Below are 23875 nucleotides of genomic sequence, written 5' to 3'. Positions count from 1 at the left end.
TAAAGAGATGAGAGCATTTAGTATGGATGAAATTATTTTTAGCAGAGCAAAGAACATACTTAACAAGATTCCGAGCAGAAACACAAAAAAAGATGTGATTCAGGGGTGGGTTGGCTCTGGTACCTCACACCACCCTCTCTCATATACCTCTCCACTCCATCCCTCCATCTCATCCTCGGCCTCCCCCTCCCTCTACCCCCCTCCACCTCACTCACATACACTCTCCTTGTCAGTCTCTCACCCTCCATCCTCTCCACATGGCCAAACCACCTCAGTGTGTTCCTCCTAACACTTCCTATCACATCCACATCCACACCATAATGCTCCTTTATATCCTCATTCGTCAGCCTGTCTCTCCATGTGACTCCACAGGCTCCTCTTAAATAACTCATTTCCACTGCTCTCACTCTCAACTTGTGTCCTTCCAACAACGTCCAAGCTTCACTTCCATACGTTAGAGATGGTATCACAATACTGTCATGTAGTAATTTTTTCACTTCCATGCTCACTTCCCTGTTTTTTATCACTGCTTTCAAAGAACCAGCAACCTTTCTTCCTTGTTGTACCATTTCAAGCACTTCACCCTCCAAACTTCCATCCTTACTCATCACACTACCCAAGTACTTAAACGTACTCACATTTTCCATTTCCTCACCATCCAACCTCACTGGACATTCAATGACTTCACTTCTCTCAAACACCATCACTTTACTCTTCCCTACATTCACCTTAGAGTGCGTTTCTTACACACTCTCCCAAACTCATCCACCAAGCCTTGCAGCTCCCCTTCGTCTTCACTTAACAACACAGTATCATCTGCAAACAACAGTACAGGGAGTTTCCAAACACTACTCTCTCTCACTAGGGCCACTCCAACATCCACTGCCCTACCTTGGACTTCTTTTATTACCCCATCCATGTACAGACTGAACAACCGTGGAGACATGACACATCCCCGTTTTAACCCAATCTTCAAAGAGAAAAATTCACTCAGTTCACCATCCACATGCATTGCAGCCTTAGTACCATCATACATACTCTTCACAGCATATATAGTATATATATATATATATATATATATAAAATGGTTTCCTGTACACCAGGAAACCATTAACTACGCTGGGTGGTAACCACATAAACAAATTTTGGCTCCTGGTGGTTTAGTGGGTAGTAAAGGTGCTCCAGTCGGACTGAGCCGGTGAAGGTTTATATCCAAGGGTGGGGGCGCTCACCATCCACTCACTCGATGTAGTGCTGCTCTTGGGTGTCTGCCCTTTCCTCTCCTCTCTCAATTCCTTCCTTCCTCTTCTGTCTTTCTTTACTTCATTCTTTCCTCGTCCTTTTGCCTATGGGTGACTTTACACTCCCTCTTTTGTCTTTTTTTCCTTCATTCTTTCCTCTTCCTTCCGCCTATGGGTGACTCTACACTGAGTGACAAGCCTAAAGGTACTGGGCGGTAACCATATACCCAAATTAGGCGCCTGGTGGTTTAGTGGATAATTACAGCGCTCCACTCGGATTGAGCCGGTGAAGGTTTATATCCAAGGGGTGGTTGGGGTTATTGCTCATGTAATGCCACTCAGGGATGAGTGAGGCTGGTCACTCTCATCTTAAATGTCAGGACCAAATTGTCTAGCCCCGGGCTTCTACACTCCTCATGGAGCAACGTAGAGTTGGATGATGGATGGATGGATGGGTGTTTGGTGTTTACTGCTCATGTAATGCCACTCAGGATGAGTGAGGCTGGTCACTCTCATCTTAAATGCCAGGACCAACTTTCCTAGCCCCGGGCTCCTATGCTCCTCATGGGGCAACGTAGGATTAGATGATGGATGGATGGATGGATATAAATATATATATATTTCATTCTCTCTCCCCTACCTACACTCTCGCACCCCATCACTGCACCATCACTTGTTCTCCCACCCACCTTCCCTTCTCTCTTTCTGGCCCCTCCCTCTCAGCCCCTCTTACTCCACTAAGCCTTGCCACGCATAAATCTGCCAGCCTGGGGCACAAGGTACCAGATGATACGTGATTCTTTATGACCACGACTGTACAAAATGGGAGAATATCCAACAGCAAGCCCTGTAAAATCGATGAGGCACTCATTCACATATCATTAAAACCCCTGGAATCCTGGTTCCACCTCACAAGCCTAACCATCTGCACATGGTTTATGGAAAAAAAAAAGGACAAACCTTGCCAGCAATTGTTGATGGTTTGGAAAACTTGAAGGAGCGGGATGAGAAAGCTGAGACGAAACTGGCCTGGTCACTCTCATCTATCTCTCTGCTGTAGATGGCTCGGAGTTCATGGTTTTGCTGAGGTGGGGAAAGAGGGACTGAGGATAGGGTACAGGTACAGTCTTATATATCTCCATCAATATTAGTAGTTTTAGCATCATTACTGGTATCTTCATTATTAGTACAGCAGTATCTACATCATCATAATCATTATCATTGTCATTAATATTACAATAATCATTATCTTTTCGTCATCACTCAAGTATTTTGCATCGTTCTCATCACTGAATTATCATTAGAATCACTACCTTCATTATCTCTATATCAAATCACATCACCTGTCATATCATCATCATCACCATCTCACATCATGATCAAATCATCATTATCATCAGCAGCAGCAGCAGCAACAACACAACAGGCATTCTCCAGTCATATCAATGAATAGATTATAATTCAAATTATCATCATAAATCAAAGCCCCACTATACTGATTATTTCAATAAGGTTGGTAGAATCCGATGTAAATAAGCAAATGAGTACAACCACAAGAGTAAAGCATTTAGGTTCTGACTGAATGAATGATTAAATATTTCATGAGAGGTCTCATGAAGGGTGAAGTGCTTGAAAGGGTACAGCAGGGAAGAAAGGTTGCTGGTTCTTTGAAAGCAGTGATAAGAAACAGGGAAGTGAGCATGGAAGTGAAAAAGTTAATACATGACAGTATTGTGATACCAACTGTAACGTATGGAAGTGAAACTTGGACATTGTTGGAAGGACACAAGTCAAGAGTGAGAGCAGTGGAAATGAGTTATTTAAGAGGAGCCTGTGGAGTCACATGGAGAGACAGGCAGACGAATGAGGATATAAAGAAGCATTGTGGTGTGGATGTGGATGTGATAGGAAGCGTTATGAGGAACACACTGAGGTGGTTTGGCCATGTGGAGAGGATGGAGGGTGAGAGACTGACGAAGAGAGTGTATGTGAGTGAGGTGGAGGGGGGAAGAGGGAGGGGGAGGCTGAGGATGAGATGGAGGGATGGGGTGGAGAGGTATATGAGAGAGGGGTGTGTGAGTTGGGAGCAGAGCAGTGAAATGGCGGGGGACAGGGCGACATGGAGGCGATTTGTTTGTGGCCACCCCAAACAGGATTGAGGCGTCTGGCAACAGATAGATAGTCTCTAGCTGAAATAAAGATCACCTACAACACTGTGCTAAAGGGCTAATAATGCTGAAAACATGAGAAGTGAGACCACCTCGTAACTTCAGCTAGTATCATGTCCACTCATAGACAAAAAGGCAAAGATGGGGGCAGATGCCATAAGGCACTTAGCCACAGTGCTCATCTCCACAACTCGGGCCATGACAGGTTATTCATCCATTACCCTGGGAAAAAAGGCCACTGCATCATCCAGGTTACCTCCGTAAACTCCATTATGTGTTACTCTTTCTCATCCACAAACATGGATAGGCAACTGAGTCGTGGCACCAGCTACATTATATTTCACCTATCCTACATCTATCTAGCTATCTATAGCCAAACGCCTTAATCTCGTAAGGGGTGGCCACAAACAAATCGCCTCCAAGTCACTCTGTCCCCCACCATTTCACTGCCCTACTCCCAGCTCACAACCCCCCTCTCTCATATACCTCTCCACACCATCCCTCAATCTCATCCTTGGTCTCCCCTTCCCTCTACCCCCCTCCACCTCACTCACATACACTCTCCTTGTCAGTTCTCACTATCCATCCTCTCCACATGGTCAAACCACCTTAATGTGTTTCTCCTAATGCTTCCTATCACATCCACATCCACACCACAACATTCCTTCACTTCCTCATTTGTCAGCCCGTCTCTCCATGTGACTCCATAGGCTCCTCTCAAATAACTCATTTCCACTGCTCTCACTCTTGACTTCTGTCCCTTCAACAAGGTCCAAGCTTCACTTCCATACGTTAGAGTTGGTATCACAATACTGTCATGTACTAGCTTTTTCACTTCCATGCTCACTTCCCTGTTCCTTATCACTGCTTTCAAAGAACCAGCAACCTTCTTCCATGCTGTACCCTTTCAAGCATTTCACCCTCTACATTTCCATCCTTACTCATCACACTACACAAGTACTTAAATGCATTCACATTCTTCATCTCCTCCCCATCCAATCTCACTGTACATTCACTGACTTTACTTCTCTCTAAGACCATCACTTTACTCTTCCCTACATTCACCTTTAGATTCCGTTTCTTACAAACTCTCCCAAACTCATCCACTAAGCCTTGCAGCTCCTCTTCATCTTCACTTAACAACACAGTATCTTCTGCAAACAATAGTACAGGGAGGTTCCAAACACTACTCTCTCTCACTAGGACCACTCCAAGATCCACTGCCCTACCTTGTATCTCTTTTATAACCCCATTCATATACAGATTGAATGACCATGGAGACATGACACATTCTTGTTTCAACCCAACCTTCAAATAGAAAAATTCACTCAGTTCACTATCCACATGCACTGCAGCCTTAGCACTCTCATACATACTCTTCACGACCTTCAACAACTTTCCATCTACTCCACATATTCTTAACACTTTCCACAATCCTTGTCTATCCACCCTGTCATATGCTTTCTCCAAATCCATGAAAGTTGCATACAACTTCTTTCCCTTCTCTAGAAACTTTTCCACTAAAGATCTAAGAATGAATATCTGATCTACACAACCTCTTCCCTCCTTAAAACCTCCCTGTTCTTCTCCAACTACTCCCTCTGTTATTTCCCTAACTCTGTCAATAAGTATCCTACCATATATTTTTCCTATTACACTATGAGGGCAAATGCCACTATGATTACCACACACTTCTTTTTCCCCTTTCCTTTGTACAGGGGAATAATTATACCTGACTTCCAATCCTCCGGGACTCTATCTTCCTCCCAGGCCAATCTGCACATCTTCCACATTCATTCTATTACTACCTCTACCTTATGCTTCAGCATTTCACCACACAATCCATCAATTCCTGGAGTTTTCCCCATTTTAACTTTCTTCATTGCTTCCACAACTTCCATCCTACTGATATCTTCCTCTGTTCTCACATCCCTCATTCTCCATTCCCTAGCCACTTATACTAGCATTACTTTCATTCTCTATGTTCAACAATTCATTAAAGTGTTCTCTCCATCTGCTCACTTTTTCTCCCTTCTCCACTAGAAATCTACCATTTTTATCTTTCACTCCCCAACTAACTTCTTTGGCACCCTGTCTAACTCTCTTTACCTCTTTCCAGAACATTTTCTTGCATTCCCTCCACTTTACACTCAAATTCCTTCCAAATTCCTCATCCACTCTCTTCTTACTCACTCATACTAATCTTTTCACCTCTATCTTCCTCTCTACATATAACTCTCTCTTCAGTCTCTCAAGTTCTTCGATACCAGTTTCTCATCCACTCACTATATGCTTTCTTCTTTTGTGCCACAGCCTCTCTGACCTCTTCAGTCCACCATGCTGTTCCCTGCATCCCCTTTAGTCTTCTTTTCACCCCACACACCACCTGACATGCTTCACAGATTTCTTCTGTGAATATCTTGCACACACCTTCCATGTCCCCCGTCTGCTCCAATCTATATTTACCCATTCGTTCCTCCACTTCCCTCTTATATTCTGCCTTTTTTCCATCCTCTTGTAACTTTTCTACCCTCCTTGCAAGAACTACTTCCTCCTGTTATTCCCTTCTCCTATTTCTTCATTTTGTTTGGACTCTGATCCTGACCACCACCAAGTGGTGGTTCGAAAGTCCACTCCCCCAACCTCTATATACTCTTGCATCCACCACACACCTTCTCATCCTTTCATCCACACACACATAATCAACCATTATCTTCCGTTCATTCAGTTCACCATCCACCCTTCTCATTATTTGCCTATATCTGTTGGCTAATATTCTTATGCCGAGAGAGCACCTACTACAGTACATTTCACCATTTCTATATCTGTTGGCTAATATTCCTATGCTGAGAGAGGCTTGGGACACTCTTTTATGTAATGCAAAAGGGAGGAAAGTGACAGAAATGGTCCTCAATATGAAGCAGATTCAGTGGAAAGTAGGTAGCCTTATGTACCTTTGAGAGATAGAACTCCTCCGCCTTGACAGCAAAGCTACGATCAATGAGTTGTTTGTTGAGGGAAATGAAGGTGCTTCGAACTGTGTTACACTCCAACAGATGCACGCGCAAGATGCCCTGCACCACACTGTAGATCTGTTAAAAGTGCACATTATATACAGAAAAGTTAGGAAATAATCATCATGACCATTTTCCCACATTAACCCCTTAACCGCGGGTATTGTTTTGGTCTGACTGTCCTCTCCCGCGGGGGTTTCAGCCAAATGTAAACAAACCTTTAAACCTTAATAACTCTGCACAGAATAAAGCTAGAGAAAAAAAATAAGGTACCATTAGAAAGTACAAACCTTCAGCTTTCCATTGATGTAGGTTTCATGACTTCGTTGACTTTCACAGGACGGGGAGAGCCGTTAGAAGTGAGGGGTGTGAAATAACTATTTTACGCCCCACACACCAGTACCAAATGCCAGCCACTCTCTCATAATAGTAATATAAACATATATGAACACTGTACATACGATAAACACCCACTCTGTGTTCACTGAGGTAGGTAAAAGGCACTTCCCTGGCTGCGCTCGTTTCTCTTCACTGCGGCTGCGCTCTCACTTCACTGCGGCACCCGCTCACTGACGTTTCCTGCGATCTTTTCATTCTTTCTAACTTCTAATATTATTTTACATATAATATGGGCAATGTACATTATATTTACAATGCACTTATTACTATATTGCGTCACTGGCGCATCACAGAATTACATAAGTGCCGCAGAATTCCACAAGTGCCGCAGATTCTCTTATTACAATATCACTTATTATACTGGCCAATATTTCCTTATTTTCTAGGCAAAATATCCCTTATTACTACATTATCCATTATACAATTATTGGCAAAGCACGTCACTGTCGCATCACTATATATCACTGTCACTTTCAGTATTTACTCAGAGAGTGGTACTCGGCAAAGCACGGAGTTACACATAGAGCGACTTGGCATTCAAGGCACTGGTGTGTGCTCATTTTTCTCGTCGTAGGCCTTCGTGTGGTGGTTGAACATACTCTGCAGCGGCCCTGTGACAACCTGCCGCCTGCTTTAGGAGGCAATTTCACAAGCTGGTGCCGGCTCATGTAATTGCGGCACTCAAGACGGTCAGGTTGTGTGTCAGAGTGTCGCCTCGGGATCAATGCGGTCACCTGACCAAATCGTTCAAGTAGCTGCTGCACGACAGTCTTGGAAAACTGTCTCAGTGATGGTTGCCTTATGCCCCCGACTTGTGTCTTGTAAAGAATGAAGGCATTGAGCATGCACATATCGAGCATGTGCAGGCAAGCCTTCCTGTACCATCGGGTGTTTCTCCTGAGACAGTCTATTTCTCCAATCATCATATCAGACTTATCAAAGAGTCTCATATTTACATTATAATCAATGACGGCATCAGGTTTCATGATTGGCTCTCCCGTCCTGTAGCTGACCTTCCCAGTTCTCTTCATTTCCCCCTTGTGGATGGTGCTGATCATATTGACAACCTTCTTGTCATGCCACCTGATCGCAAGAAGCTTGTCTGACTTCTTCAGGTGAACATCTCCCTGGATGATGATGATGCTTCGGGGAAACTAGGCTACTCTTTCCTATAGCTCCGTACAGTGCCAACAGTGCCAATGCCGTGTTCAGCAAGGTATTTGGAGGATTTCGGTGCTGTGTAATAATTGTATGTGTACAGCACATGATTACCACCAAAATACCTCTCCATCAGCACTTTTACAACGGAGCCAGAGAAGCCAAGGGGGTCTTTCCTGTTCACATCCATTGTGCTAGCCGAGTAAATGACAAAATCCATTATATACCCCGTCTCACAGTCACACAGCACAAAGAACTTTATCCCAAAGCGGTGGCGTTTGCTGGGGATGTACTGCCTGAATTTGAGACGTCCTCTGAACAATACCAGGGACTCGTCTATGACGACTTTCTGCATAGGCCTGAAAAATCGCATAAATCGATCCCTAATCTTGTTGAGGAAATCCCTCACTTTCCACAAAGGGTCAGTTTGGGACGGGTTGTCATTATCAGCGAAGTGCAGGTATCCAAGCAGCTGTCGGAACCAATCCCGTGACATATACTTCCCGAATATGGGGATAGTAGTTATGTCATCCACGAGCCAGTACTCCTCCAACTCATGTCTCTTTATATGGGGCATCAAAAACATGAGTGCAAAAAACATACAGCTCTCTGATCCCGACAGGCAACCACGACACTTGCTTTGGCGAGCCAATAGGTCCCAGCCCCTTGTGCTGCACACTGAGTTGCATACCTATTGGTCTCATCGCTGACATGCTGCACAATTTCATCATCAAGGAAGGCCAGGAAGTAATCAACAAACTCATCACCTGCGTTGCATGGGAAGGCAGGCTGTATTCCAGCATTTGTCATATCAAACGGTGGATTGTGTGGCTGGAAATCTCCACCGTCAGTCCAAACAAATGCATCAACTTGCCCTGTGCGTGGTTCAGTGGCAGGGGCAGGTTGCATTCCACTCGCTTTCCCCGTGAGAAGGAGCTGATGTAGAGGCAATGGGTGAAGCAGGAGGTGAGGCAGGAGGCAAGCGGAGGTGGGTGAGGCAGGAGGCAACGGGGAGGGGGTGAGTGCGGGGGCGGTGAGTGGGGGGTGGCGCGGGTGAGGGAACTGAGCGGGGGCAGGCGGGGGGGTTTGACCTGGTGCGTGGTGAAACTTGACCCTTTCTACCCCGCTTATCACCTCGCTTATCGCCCAGCTTTGCCCTCCAACTGCCACGCATCCCCTTTGTTCTAGGCCTGCCTGCACGGCCTGCACAGCCTGCCTTCCTCGCTTTGCAGGCTTTGGTAATTACTCCTCAGATGATGTAGACTGAGGAGAGGGCATGACAGATGATGATGATGATGATGTGAGGGCAATTGGGCTAGGGGAACGGGAAATTGATGGAAATGCGTACTAGGGCCTGGTGTGGGAGACGTGAGCCTGCGCTTTCACTCCCTTCCCACGTGCAATACCAGATTTGCCCATAGGAGCCTTTCCTTTCCCAGAGTAAGTTGGGGATGGTGGGGGGAATCAACACGATCACTTTCATCACTGTCACTATCAATGGAAAATGGTTCACCACCAATCACTGCCAAATCATCACTGCTTGCTGTGAGTGTGTCACTTTCACTGCCACAATCAAGAGTAGTACTTACTGTTTTGTCCAGCTCAGTTCTAATTTCAGGAGTGCTCAACCCCTTCTGCCTCGCCGTCGGCAGTTCCTTTACCGGTGTAGAGGTAGAGGGAACACTAGCACTAAACATTGTAGAGGAGGAAGCGAGCGACGATGAGTCGGGACGGAGCGCCATTATCACGCACAGAGCTGGACAGATACTGACTGACGCGGGTCAGGGCAGGGGTGGGGGGGTCCCCTCGGGGTTGGAGGAGGGAGGTGTGGGATGGCTGGCGTGAAAGAACTCGACAGCTACTCTTGCGTGAGAATATTTGCACGCCGGGAAAACGCGCGGTGTTCAAAATATTCACGATCATTCCAGAATGCCACCCGCGGTTTGGTCCAGTTTTGTCGCCGTCATTCTGGAATGACACCCGCGGTTAAGGGGTAAAAAAAAAAAAAAAAAAAAAAAAAAAAAAAAATCCCATACTACTCCTCTTCAACATGTAGGTGCCCCAGGTTAGGCTACCATGGTCTAGTACTGTACATTTAACCCCTTTAGTACTACGCATGACGACTGTTGTTTTCCGAGCTTGGTACATAAAGTCCTATGTCCCACGATCGTAGCAAGGTAACATAAACTGGAGAGCTGTAAGCCCACCTTTTTATGATGTAAATGGTACCTACCCAATGGAAACTAAGAAATCCAGTGGCAGGAGGCATGATCTGGCCCCGTCCCTGGGTGATAGGGACCCCCCCCTCCCCATGCCATCTCTCCACCTCCCTCTGCCCCATTGGATGCTGCCCTCTGTGTCCCCTCCCACCCACACCATCCCCCATACTCCTTCTAGACCATATTGGCTGTGTTTGGCAGGCATATTCCCTCCCTTTCCCCCCCTTGATGTCCCTCCACACTCCCTCCACCTCCCTATTTCCCCTTATTTCTCAAGGACGTTCTATTATCTCTCACAGTGAGTTTTTTTTTTTTTTTTTTTTTTTTTTTAAGTCAATTGTGTGATAACCATTAGACATGCAAGAGTGAAATATATATTTTCTGGTGTGTAAAATCAAGCTCTTCAAATCTATACAATCAAAATTTACTTTGGAGCAACTTTTTTTCTCTCTATACGCGAGGGATAACAATTTTTTTGACATCGTTTGACAGTAGATATTGAGGTAACCATTAGTCATATGAGAGTGAAATACTGATGAGAGTGAAATACTGTATACAATTGCTGGTGTGTAAATGAATGCTTTTGATATCTGTAGGGAAAAATTTTACATTAGTGAAAGTTAAAAAATCAGCCTCTTTCTGCAGTTCCAGGGGTAGGTGGGCTGGGAGATTTGCGCACTTAACCCATGGACTGCGCAATTACCTTTTTTTATCCTACCCCGTGGTGCGCAAAAAACAAAGGATTTTTTTTTTTTTTTTTTTTTTTTTTTTTTTTTTGTAAACTTGAAGATAAACATCAAGGGTATCATCTAAGAAAAAAAATATTTCTCTCCCCATCTTTGCGTAGGGCCGTGCATAAGTTTACATATGGGAGTAATGAAAATACGAAAAAAAAAAAAAAATAATAATAATAATATATTTTATTATAAACAAAGATAAACATCCAGGGCATCATCTGGTGAAAAGAAAAAAATCTCTCTCTCTCTCCGTCTTTCCATAGTGTCTGTAAGTCTGCGTAGGGGTCGAGTTGTTTACGATGGAACACAACCAGCACAGACCGAGCTGTGTCTCACAACGGGACGCTACCCAGCCTGAGCTGTGGCTTGCAATCCACAGGTTAAATGGTTATGGGAAGATGATCAGCCTAATTCCTTTAGTGGGATTTGCTCCAAGATCAGTAAACCTCGAGTCACCTGTTAAGGACAAAATCTATGCAAGGCCACCATGTTGACTGGGACATTCTAACCACTGGACCACCAGATGTTATGTTCAACCACTATAGTACATTTCTTTTGAGTACACTACCTCCTCTCAGAGTCTATACACTCTTCCTCCAAAGTACCTAGTTTTATCCTGTTCTATTTCTCTGTTCATCGATTGTACTTTTATATGTATTACTTTTGTAGTCAACAGACTATAGCTAGCTAATTCTACCTGACAGGCCTGATCAGTCCTGAATCACAGTCAAACAAGCACCAATTCTGTCTTTCCATTATGCTACGATTTAAGCAGTTCAAGAGAGCAGGAATGTACAGTCCCACCACTACTTACAGTGGTTAAACTATTGCAGTTTTAATGCTATGTTGTTTGCCTATCATTTTTTTTTTTCTTAAATGATACTGTTCCAATACTAAAAGTTGCATTCTAATGCTTTAATATGCCACCTCTGAGTTTTTCCACTGCCTCAGTTGCTTGGTGTCTGCTCATGAAAGCATTTCACTCAACTAATTCTGATCGCAGTGTGCTTCAGTGCTCATTTTTGGTCAAGAAGACATACAAACACTAGTAGCTGAGCTAGGGACTATAATATTCTAGCCACAGGTCCAATTCCTTGCAAGAGATAATAAGAGATTTCCTGTTATCTTCACAGTTTCTCCAACAGTTTTCACTGTCTCAATCACAAAACCCTACTCTCTCAAACACAAATAAAATGCACCCTTCCACTGCTGCCACAGACCCTAACGCACCTGGACAATGAAGGTACGGTTGAGGATATGGTTGCGGACCCAGGCTGTGGCAGCAGTTTTCCAGTTCCCCCCAATGTCGTCTGTGGCAGCTGGCTTCACTTCTGCCAGCACACACTCTACCGCCAACATCGGACGCTCCAGCAGGCTGTATAAGGGGGAAGGTTCAGTGCAGAGAGTGAGTAAGCAGAGGGACACTTAGTCTGGGAAAAAAGGACAGGGTATTCAAAGTGATGAAGTTCAAGAAGCGGGGATTGGGTATACAGTAACAAAGTAAGTTTATGGAGGAGGGGGGTTAATATACTATGTGACGGAGTTCTAGAAGGAAGAAGTGTATGTAGCTACAGATGAAGTTTTGGAAGGCAGACCTAAGTACACTGTGACAAAGTAAATTTTGAAAGGAGAAGGAGAGCATACAGTGACAGTAATTTCAGGAAGGCGGATGTGAGTATACAGTTACAGTATGTTCAGGATGGAAGAAATGAGCACAGAGTGACAGTAAGTTTGGGAAGGAGGAAGTGAGCATACAGTGGCAAAGTCAGTTTTGGAAGAAAGAAAATCCAGGAAATACAAAAGAAGGAAGGACTTGGAAGGACTTGGAAGGAGAAAGGGTGGGATTAATGGGGACTGTGTCCTACCTCTTCACTATAAGGAATCTCTTCCAAGCTGAATAACACTTAGTGCTAGCAAGAATAAAATACAAAAAGAACCATACTGCAGAGATTAAACACATGACAGCTTCTTCCCCTTAGCAACTACATACCTCTTTGGCATAACTCCCAACAGATGTCCATCAACAATTTCACTGTTGCCAAAGTCAACAAAGAACACCTGAAATTAAATGATGAAGCATGAATGAAGGGTCAATAACATATACAGCTGAGAACAAAGTAATAAAATGAAGACAATGGACAGTAAGGGTTAATACTTAAATTCATATTTAACTTGTTCAATCTGATGACATTTTGTTTTATTTTTGCTATCACCAGGCAATTAATTTTAGCTTAGGAGAAACTTCTCAAACTGGTGAGTTACCTTCAACAACCCTTAACTAAATGAGATCTCCTCTAATCTGAATAAAGCCATCTGGTGGTAGCAAGAAAAAAAAAAAATGAATTAAAAAAATCATTGTAGTGATAGTTCATTACTCCCTGGAAACAGACCAGCTGATGAAAGTATAAAGTGAGCAGAATAACTATGGCATCTTCCAAGTTCTATTTCATGATTATTTACAACTGGCAAAAGGAAACAGGATATTTAGCTTGACATATACATGTCTCTGATGGTTTCCCTTCTCTGTGATACAAGGTCTTTCTCTTGTCAGCAATGGATGCCCCGTTGTACCTCTTCCTCATCAGTTATTTCCTCATATGGCATGTTCACACGTCAGGCATGTGCATCCTGGCCATTAAAATAATTCTCATACATACATGTTACTGTATTTATGCAATGAATTTCAATATCTGCACATTTACCTTCCACATTCGGATGCAGTGGCTGAGTGGTCAGCACTGCTGACTGCAAAGTTACTAGCCCATTACCACTGGGGTTCGAACCCTGGTGCAGGCAGCTGGTGTCACTCATCTCTGGTATCTATCCACCCAAATGTTGGCAGATAAAATGAGTACCTAGGGTAACACCTTGGGGAGGTAACTGCGGTAACCTGGATGACACAGTGGCTTTGTATTCCAGGAGATTGTGTGAATAACCCAAGACAGGCTCAAAAGTCTACAGTATGTAACAGACCACAGCCAAGTGCCCTCTGCCCTCACCTTTATCTTTTACCCTTTATTTCAATATGAGAAAACAATACACTACTTTAAATAACATACTGATAACTGTTTTAAAATAATGAGTAGTAATACTATAAATGAACAATGTGCAGTAACGTTCAAAATAAATCGTAATGGAACAGTACAGTACATGAAGCCTCGCAAGCTGACTGGATTACAAACTTATCACCAAGCTCTGGGAATACAGAGGAGGTCCTGATCTGGTTGTCTTTTACAAATTATTTTACTGATATAATTTTTCAGTACATTACATAAAAACTGCCCATTAGGCTGACAGTTATCTACCAGTTTCCTTCAATTTACAATGCAGTATCATCATCATCTAATCCTGTGTTGCCCCATGAGGAGTGTAGGAGCCCAGGGCTTGGCAAGTTGGTCCTAGCATTTAATTCCTATACGCTGGTTGACGTGTGTAGCTGTCACAATATTGGGAGCGGAGCAACGCTGGTTGACGTGCAAGCGTCTTCCCGCCACCCTTTGAACTCTAATTACCCTTACTCATCAACGGGACCACTTGGAGATGTGAGGATACCTTCATTTGAAAGAGGAAGAGTTGGTGATTCTTATTTACTTTTAATTTTTTCTCTAGCTGTTACAGTTTGGCAGATATCAGGGTTTGAAGTAAGGGTGTTTTTTCCAAAATCATGATATCCCCCGTAGGGAGGAGCATGTAACATTGGAAAAACCCCGGTAAGCAGGGGTTCCTTACTCACCAAACCACTAAGTACCATAATTTGGTTATATGGTTACCACCTAGCATAGTAAATGGTTTCCTGCTGTACAGGAAACCATTTGGCTTGTCACTCAGTGTAGAGTCACCTGTAGACAGAAGAGAGAGAAAAAGATGAAGGAAAGAAAGACAGAAGAGGAAGGAAGAAAGGAACGGGCAGTCACCGGAGAGCAGCACTACATCAAGTGGGTGGAATTTACAATATCAACTGTATGTAATGCTGTTAATATATAAATAGAGTAAAAGATTCTGTTCTGCAGCACCTTCCTTCCATATTATTATGGGGCTTGTCTGTACTATTTACCAATCTATCCTTAACTTGAAAATCACAAAGCCAGTATCACCACTATGTGATCATCATCATCATCATCATCCAGACCTCTTTCCCACCCTAGGGCAAGGTGAGGAGTAGCAACATCCAGACAACCAAAGTTTGCCCAATCCAATAGGCCACACTTCCATTCACTCATCATTCAAGCCCCCGGAATCCTAGCTATATCTGATACGCCAAAAAACATTCTCCACATTTTGTAGCTTCACATAAACTTCTCCATTAGAGTCAATCATCACTATGAACTTCTTGAAAACTTTAAAATTACTGAGCCAGTATCATCACTATAAACTAAAACTACTATGGTCTGTGGTATTATAACAGCAAGAGTGAAGGTGGGGACACATCTCAAAAATGTTATTAATTTCTTACACATGTGATGACAGATCAACATCTTTGACGATTCTATGTTGTTACTGACTACACTATGTAAGGCAGGATGCAGGCTGATTATGTAAAACAATTTCAGGAATTCCATAAATGACCATCAAATATTACAGACTTGCTCACACCTTTACACTCCCATTGTTTTTTTCTATTTGGTTGTTTGTCACGGTGGTGACTGTAGCTTGTGTTTACCATGGCTCTGAATGTGTCATCATCACCAGGCAGTATTTCTTCAATCCTGGCACGGTAGTATCCCAGGCTGTTGTCATCTGGGTCTGTGTATGAAGCCACAACAGGGCTGCCTGGGATGGCCATATGAGGCGGCAGAGGCAGAATCTTACCCTCGCGCTTGGCCCACATCAGCGAAACCTGTATCTCCTGTAGGTCTCTGGCTGAGCTGCCCTCATTGGACACTACCCAGAAGTGACCTGCCGACTGAACCTGCAGATTTTCCAGGATTAGGGTTAGAAACAGTTCTGAGGAGGGATTCAACATATTTACGATCAATTTTTAAGGAAGAATAAGATGGGAAGACTGGGACAAGGTAGGATCCAAAAACATGGAGACGGACTGTATGGGAGAACTATCAACAGCATGCCAAGGAAAATGAACACCAGAATCATTCACACATCATTCAAGCCTAGGAATTCATGTTCCGCCTCACATTCAAAAACATCCACAAACTTTTATTCTTTTTTCACAGATGCGCTCCACACATAACCAACAGAGTAACCCTATAAACTCCACACACAACCATCAGAGTAACCCTATAAACTCCAAACACAACCATCAGAGTTACGCTATAAACTCCACACACAACCCATCAGAGTAACCCTATAAACTCCAAACACAACCATCAGAGTAACCCTATAAACTCCACACACAACCCATCAGAGTAACCCTATAAACTCCAAACACAACCATCAGAGTATCCCTATAAATTACCACATTAAAAAGCCTTGCCAAACCTACGTTCTATGTTCCTCCATACCTACTTCATCCAATCAAGTTAGTCCTCTGTCAATTTCTAAGCTTCAACAACTTCCATACCTCACATATGTTCATTCAACTCATTTATTCTATGCACCTTCTACGTGGACCACACCATCCACTTTCAAATTCAATCATGTATACTGCTACCATTTCACCATACTGTACATCACTTGAAAATTTCTTCACCAAAAGACATACATAAGTAACATGAATATTCCAGGTATGATTGGCAGGCGATGGAAGGACAGGAGGTTTGAGTCTGGCATCCTGCGAGGGGGCTGACTGGGTGGCACGCAGTTGATGGAGGCTGGTGATGGAGTGCCTGGGAGTGGAGGTGGAGGCAGTGTCACCATCTCCATCAGTCTCTCTGCTATGTCCAAGCACCTCCATCATCCGTGACTTGGCCTCCTCTGGGCTGATGAAGATTTGTTACTATGGTGTTTTCTCAAAGATATTTCACCATAAAGTTATTCAGGCAATATTATACTTCATGAAAATTGTATACAACAGCTACACCATCATCATCATCATCACTCAACCTCCTATTTTTTAAAACTAGCAAGCAGAAAAAAATCTTAGCGGCCTCTGAAAATGGTAGGCAGAGGCCAGTTACCTATACAGTAAAATGATAACAGCCAGTCCTGGATCATCCCTCTGAGGTTGGATGCTGCAAAGTCAGACAACTTTATGCCTTGCACTGACCTGTACAGTGTGTATGTGTGAAGCTCTATTTGATGTCTGGGACATGACATAATCATGGTCATCATCATCATCATAGCCTACTTTCCCATCCTATCAGAGGGGTGAATTTTTTTTGTTGCTGTCGCTGATATCTTGGCCCCAGGCTTATCTGAATGTGAACCTGCGGACCCTATGGCTGCAGGTGCTCTTCTGAAGTTTATCCTCCTATTTTTGGGGGATAGGAAGGGAGATGAAGGAAAATTGTTGTGATGTGAGCAGGATTCACACATAAGATAAAATAATTTCACTCACCTTAACTCCACAGCAACTGACCTGTAGAGAGTGAGTACGAGTCCCTGCTTGATGCGTGGGACCTGTCGCATCTTCAAGGCCAGGTGCATGGCGGTGGGGCACTCTCCGGGGATGTCCTGAAAGTGCTGTCCTTGTCCATCACGTCCCGGAGGCCCACCCATTCGTGAGAACTGCAGGTATGCTCTGGGGACGACAGACATGGGGCTGTGTTTTAAGTGGCCTTGGAGATTTGTAGATCTCTTCCTTGGTAATTTACTCTGCATATTACAACTTAATATCCTTTTACATTACTCATGAAAACTTAGGAAATTTTGTAAATCATCTTTCTTTGTTATTTACCCTGCACTGTGCTTCTCAATATCCTCTTATGCTACGCAGACTTTAGGGGATTTCATAACCCTTCTTCCTTGTTTATTCACTCAACACATAACACCTAATATCCTCTAATGTTATTTATGAAAACAGTGTCAATATAAAAATGATACAAATAACATACCAAGGAGTATTATGGTATAATTACGAGCAAGAGCAAAGCCCTCACGAGTCTCTCGTCAAGTAGTGGCGTTTTCTCACATATGAGCGGCCCGACCCGACTGTAACGCTTTTGAGAAGCTTGTATCTCAGCAACCACAGGGCCGATCACTGCGTGGTTTGCACATACATTATGACAGCCCAATTCTTTAAGATTTATTTTGGACAAGTTTCATCACACCCGGGCAGTGCACATGGCACGTGACATGCATCAAGTGCACATCAAAAATCTTCAAAAGGGGGCCAAAAGCCAGACAGTTTGTCATAAAGGAATGGCACTTGGTAGGTAGATAGCCATCAATGTATTCTATGCTTCCTCAGGGTGTAAGGCGACATGTCAATGCTTTCAGATTTAAAAGGCCTCAATCGTACCTCACCGACAAAGGTGTTTTACTGGTATGCAAAGTACTGCACATAAGTGAGGAAGGGGTAGCCCGGGCAACCAAAGCCACTCCCAGGTTCTCCGGGGGAGTAGGGGTGGGGGGTTGCAGTGGTTTGGCTCCCATACCGTCCTCCTCCTCCGTTTCAAAAGCCTCTGGGGGGTGGACCCACGACGAAGACGTCACTGCTCCTGGTACTTTCATCCTCAACAATCTCCATCAAAATATCCATATCCCACACCAAGCCCTCTTCCTCCAATCATCCCCAGATATCACCTTTGGCTCCCCAAACCTTGCCCCCACAACATCCTCAAGAGTACTTAAAACCCTTGGCTCTGACCACCTCCCAATCACCATCACTAACAAAACCAGAATCACCCTAGCTGGCCACAAACACACATACACTAATTATGAGGGAGCCAACTGGGAGGCCTTCACAACTGAAACAGAACAACACTTTGAAACATTAAACAGTACACCCATCACAAACATCAACACTGCTGTGCACTTTCACTACAATTACTCAAAATGCAGACAAAAGACACATCCCTAGAGGCAACAGAATGAGACACAATCCCAACTTCATACCAGAAATTCAAGGCCTCATCAGTCAATGTGACACACTGCAACACTCCCCAACACCCCATACACAAGACATCATACCATAAATACAAGCACTCAACATTCAAATAAACAAAAAAATTTCAGAGCAACAAACACTAAACACTAGACACTAAATTTGAATAATTATGCAGAGATGATTAAGTGTAGTGGAAAGGGTGGAATAAAGTGCTTGTTGAGATACGTAAAATGGCATGGATGAGTGAAACTGTGTCAGCAGAGTGGGAAAAGGCTGTGATTGTACCCCTGTACAAATATAAAGGTGAATGAAGTGAGTGCAAGAATTATTGTGGCATAAGTTTATTGAGTGTGGTAGAGAAGGTATATGGAAGAATTAATATAAAGTAAGAGTGATATCAGAAGTCCTAGTGTGTGATGAACAGGGTGGTGTTAGGGGTGGCAGAGGACGTGTGGATCAAATATTTGCAGTAAGACAGAGAGTGAAGAAGGCTTGTGAGGACTATAAGGTGTTTGTGGCATTCATGGATCTGGAAAAAGCATACGAAAAAGTAGACAGAGAAGGATTGTGGATGGTTTTGCACAACTACAGTGCAGACAGTAAGCTGCTAGGAGCCATCAAGGGTTTTTATGATGGTAGTGAAGCAAGCAAAAGGGTGAATGGGCATCTATGTGAATGGTTGACGATCAGTGTGGACATGCGACAAGGTTGTGTGATATCCCCATGGTTGTTCAATATATATACAGTAATCACTCTAATATCCGGACGCCCACTAACCGAACATCCCCACTAACCGAACCTTATCGTCCTGGGATCAAACATTCCCAAAATGGTCCGAAAATCCAAAAAAATTAAAAAAAAAAAATCGATTTTTTGCCGTCCGTAATTTGAACTTGCCGCGCGCGCCGCGTGTGAGCATTGTTTTGGTTCGTCATTCCTCCAACGTCCGATAGAGCGCCGCTGCATCCTCCCCACTTCCCGCCTGTCTCTCACCGCGACAAGACCTACGCTGTTCGCCATGGCTGCCCACGTGCTCGCTTTTGTGGTGGTGCCGTACTTGCTGCAAGGCCTCCTGCTGCTCTCTGCCCTACTCTTAGTGTGTGTGATGATGGCCCCGCCTCCTGAGAAAAGGAAGAGAGTGGTGTTGACTCTGGAGAAGAAACGGGAGATATTGGAGAAGGTTGATGCGGGTTGGTCTTCCTCACGCATTCTCCGCGAGTTCAACCTGGCCCGGTCGACTTTGTTCGATATCAAGCGTTCCCGAGACAAGCTCATGCAGTACATGGCTGACTTCTCGTCGAGAAGCAAACGCAACGTGGAGAGGAAGGTTATGTTTACCCCCAAGTATGCAGAGATCAACCGCTCCACGTTGATTTGGTATCGACAGCAACGTGCAGCTGGTGTGATGGTACGTGGAACGGAGCTGAAGGCTGCTGCTGAGAAGTTTGCAAGGCTTCACGACGCCCTTGACTTCAAGGCATCCGAGGGTTGGCTCTTCGCGTTCAAGTTACGACATGGTCTTACTAACCGTAAAGCACATGGCGAAGCATTGGACGCTAACGAGGATGGAGTGGACGAGTTTCGGCACAAGTTGAAAGGCTTGATCGACAGGGAGGGCCTCACTCTCGGTCAAGTCTATAACACTGACGAAACTGGCCTATTCTATCGCTCAGTGCCAACGAACACTCTAGCCGATGAGACGGAGAAGCGTGTACCTGGCCGCAAGCTTTCTAAGGAACAGATATCTGCTTTGTGTTGTGCAAATGCTAACGGCATGCACCGGCTTAAGCCCGTTATTGTTGGCCGTGCAAAGCAGCCTCGGTGCCTTCGTGGGGTGATGGATGTCCTTCCTGTCATATGGTACCATTCTTTGAAAGCATGGTTCACAGCTGTGATTTTCAAAGACTGGTTTCACCATCACTTCGTCAAGGAAGTCATCCATTACCAGACGAAGACACTGGGAATTCCTCGCGACCAGGTAAAGGCTCTCCTTCTCCTCGACAATGCACCTGCCCACCCGTGCGACAAGGACTTGGTTGCTGAAAATGGCCGTATTAGGTGCATGTTTCTGCCACCTAATACGACTGCTCTCATTCAACCAATGGACCAAGGAGTGATCGTGGCAACAAAGCGCCTGTACCGTCGGAAGTTCCTGGACGAGGTGATGGTTGTCCTCGAGGACAAGGACGAGCGCAGGGAAGGACGTGACACTCGAGGCAAGCGGACTTTGGAAAACCTTCGCCGCTACAACATCAAGTCTGCGCTGTACAACTGGGCTAGTGCATGGAAGGAAGTCCCTGTGAAAACTCTTGAAAATGGTTGGTCTCGTCTGCTTCTCGGAACAGATGTGGAGTACGATTTCCTAGGGTTTGACGTGGATGACTTCCATGCACGGCTATGTACGCACGGCGACGATGTTGATGTGGACGATGTTCGTGAGTGGTTGGACGACGACGAGGGCGATCCTGGGTATCAGACGTTGTCTGATATTGAGATCGCGTCTTCGGTTGCTGGTGTCAGTCCCGAACTTGAAGATTCCGACGACGAAGGCGATGATGATGCGGACTCCGCTCAGCAGGACACTACTCCAGCCATCCCCAAGCTGAGCGCACTCCTGGAACATCTAGAGTTCGTCCTAGACTACCTGGAACACCCGGACTGCGACAGGGAGATGGGGCCCTTGGGACTCGTGGAGGAAGTGCGTGCTTTCCGGCAGCGCATCATCAATCGCCAGAATCGTCGGTCCTTGCGTCAGTCAACGATTGACAGTTTTTTCAGGCCCGTGACCCCCGCTGTGCCAAGCCCTGGTTCCACTCCGTTGCCTCCCCAAGACAGGCCCTCATGCTCCGAGCCACAGCCCAGCACATCAGCTACAGTGGAGTCACCGCTCGACGTGAGTTTGCGGCTATCTTCAGAGTCTTCTGTAGTCGGTACGCCATCACCACGACCCACCGATGCACCCCTTGGTCGCCTGCCAGTGATACTCTCGGACTCTGACAGTGAATAAACAGCAAGAACTTCTCCACTAGACCACACGGGAATTTTGAGTGTTGTGCAGTGAAAAAAACGGTGTGTTGTGTTAAGGTTTTCAAGTTGGGAGAAAAGACTCAGTAGAAAAGAAATTTAACATAACTAACCTTCTTTGTTTTGGCTTTGGAAAATTAAAAACACTGGGGAAAAGTTAATGTGCAACACTTAAAGTAAAATGGAACATTATTTGGACTAAAGTGAACACTGTGAAAAGAACGGACTTCTGTGTGTTAGTGACTAAGTTCAGTGCAAGACTTCAGGAAAAGTGTAGAGCAAGTGCTTCAGGAAATCGTTCTTACTGTCAGAGTCCGAGAGGAGGCGGTTATTCATCGAGGTGGCCAGGGACTTGCTGTAAGTAGCCAGAATGTTTCATGTTGTACTATTTTCCATACTATATTTACCAGAATGTTTCATATTGTACTTTTTTCCATACTATACTTACCAGAAAGTGTCATACTGTACTTCTTTCCATACTATACTTACCTCATGCATGTGCAGTAGGAATGTGTTTTTCAGAGTTAGGTTCGGTTCGGTTAGGTTAGGTTCGGTTGGAGTCCATAAGTAGCAGAATGTTTATTAATGTAAGAACATACTTCTAAACCCACATTTTATGTTTCTTTTGCATTTATTTCAGTCATTTATGTGCCTTATTGGTGTGATTTGCATGTTAAATAGGTGCTATGCATGTCCGGAGGGAGTTGTATAGGTGTTTCTCTGAGTTAGGGTCCATAAGTACAAGTCCATAAGCTGGGGCCCAATATCCGGACGAAACCAATATCCGAACCTACCAATGGCTCTATTGATCCGGATATTGGAGGGGTTACTGTATATGGATGGGGTGATAAGTAAACACGTGTAATGGAGAAAGGGATGGCGCTGGAAATGAATGGGGATGGATGGAATACCTCAAATTTGTTGCATGCTGATGAAGCAGTACAGTACTATTTGCAAATACCGGACAAGAACTTGGTAGACTAGTGCAGAGTTTTGCTGATGTCTGTGAGAGTCGTGCTTTGAGAGTAAATGTAGAAAAGAGTAAAGTGAAGGTTACTGAGAAAGTGACTCCCAGTGTGATGTTACAATGAACTGAGAGACTGGAACTGGAGAGAGAGTTCAAATACCTGGGTACAGTGATAGAAAAGAGAGGAAATTGTGCAAAACAAGTGGAAAGTACAGTGACACAAGGAAGGAAAGTAGCTGGAGCTATGAAGGCCTTGATAAGAAACAGAGGCATGAGTGTTGCTGCTGCACAAGGCTTACATGAAGGAGTGTTATTGCCAACTTTAACATATGGATGTGAGACTATGGCGTGACATGAAAATGAACAATCTTGAGTGACAGCAGTGGAGATGGGACTGCTGAGGAATGTATGTGAGTACAGAGTGTGGAAAGGCTATCAAATAATGTGATTCGTGAACGATGTGGAGTGAGGAAGTCTGTGGACACCAGAATCGAAGAGAGTGGCCTGAGATGGTATGGTCATGTGGAGAGAATGGATAACAACAGAGTGGTAAGAAAGATATATCTGAGTGAATCTGAAGAAGGGAGGAGGCGAGGTAGGCCAAGGAGAAGGTGGAGGGATATGGTGGATGAGTGTGTGAGAAAGAGAGGTATGGAAGTTGGTGAAGCTAGGGGACTGACAAGAGATGTAGGTGGCTGGATGAATGTTGTAAGAAGTGCATGATCAGGGATATGGCACCCCTTTTTAACATGACAGTGTCCGGACTGACTCTATCAGATGCGTTTATGTGAAGCTGCAGAATGTGGTGAGTGTTTCTGGCGTATCAGATAGAACCAGGATTCCAGGGGCTTGAATGATGGATGAATCGAAGTGTGGCACACTGGACTAGGCAAACTTGGGCTGTCTGGACACTGCTACTCCTCACCTGCCCTAGGGTGGGAAAGGAGGTCCGGATGATGATGATGATGATGATGATGATGATGATGACGACGACAACGATGAC

The 23875-nt window shown here is 44.5% G+C and overlaps 1 protein-coding gene across 1 annotated transcript in view; it reads right to left on the bottom strand.

Moving 5' to 3' along the window:
• The window catches only part of spn-E (tudor domain containing 9 protein spindle E), a 79410-nt gene that overhangs the window by 22642 nt on the left and 32893 nt on the right, over window positions 1-23875 (bottom strand). Inside the window, exons 16-22 of the mRNA XM_080275164.1 lie at window positions 17412-17573; window positions 16596-16812; window positions 15597-15845; window positions 12927-12994; window positions 12167-12311; window positions 6364-6501; window positions 2202-2324 (exon numbers count right to left, since the gene is read on the bottom strand). Coding sequence (XP_080131290.1) covers window positions 2202-2324; window positions 6364-6501; window positions 12167-12311; window positions 12927-12994; window positions 15597-15845; window positions 16596-16812; window positions 17412-17573 — 1102 coding nt within the window. The remainder of the gene's footprint in view (window positions 1-2201; window positions 2325-6363; window positions 6502-12166; window positions 12312-12926; window positions 12995-15596; window positions 15846-16595; window positions 16813-17411; window positions 17574-23875) is intronic.

This window comes from Coenobita brevimanus, chromosome 60, assembly GCF_032717465.1.
Source record: "Coenobita brevimanus isolate Jiangsu-jjx chromosome 60, ASM3271746v2, whole genome shotgun sequence".
In the NCBI taxonomy this organism is placed as follows: domain Eukaryota; kingdom Metazoa; phylum Arthropoda; class Malacostraca; order Decapoda; family Coenobitidae; genus Coenobita; species Coenobita brevimanus.
This window is presented reverse-complemented; position numbering and strand designations above follow the sequence as displayed.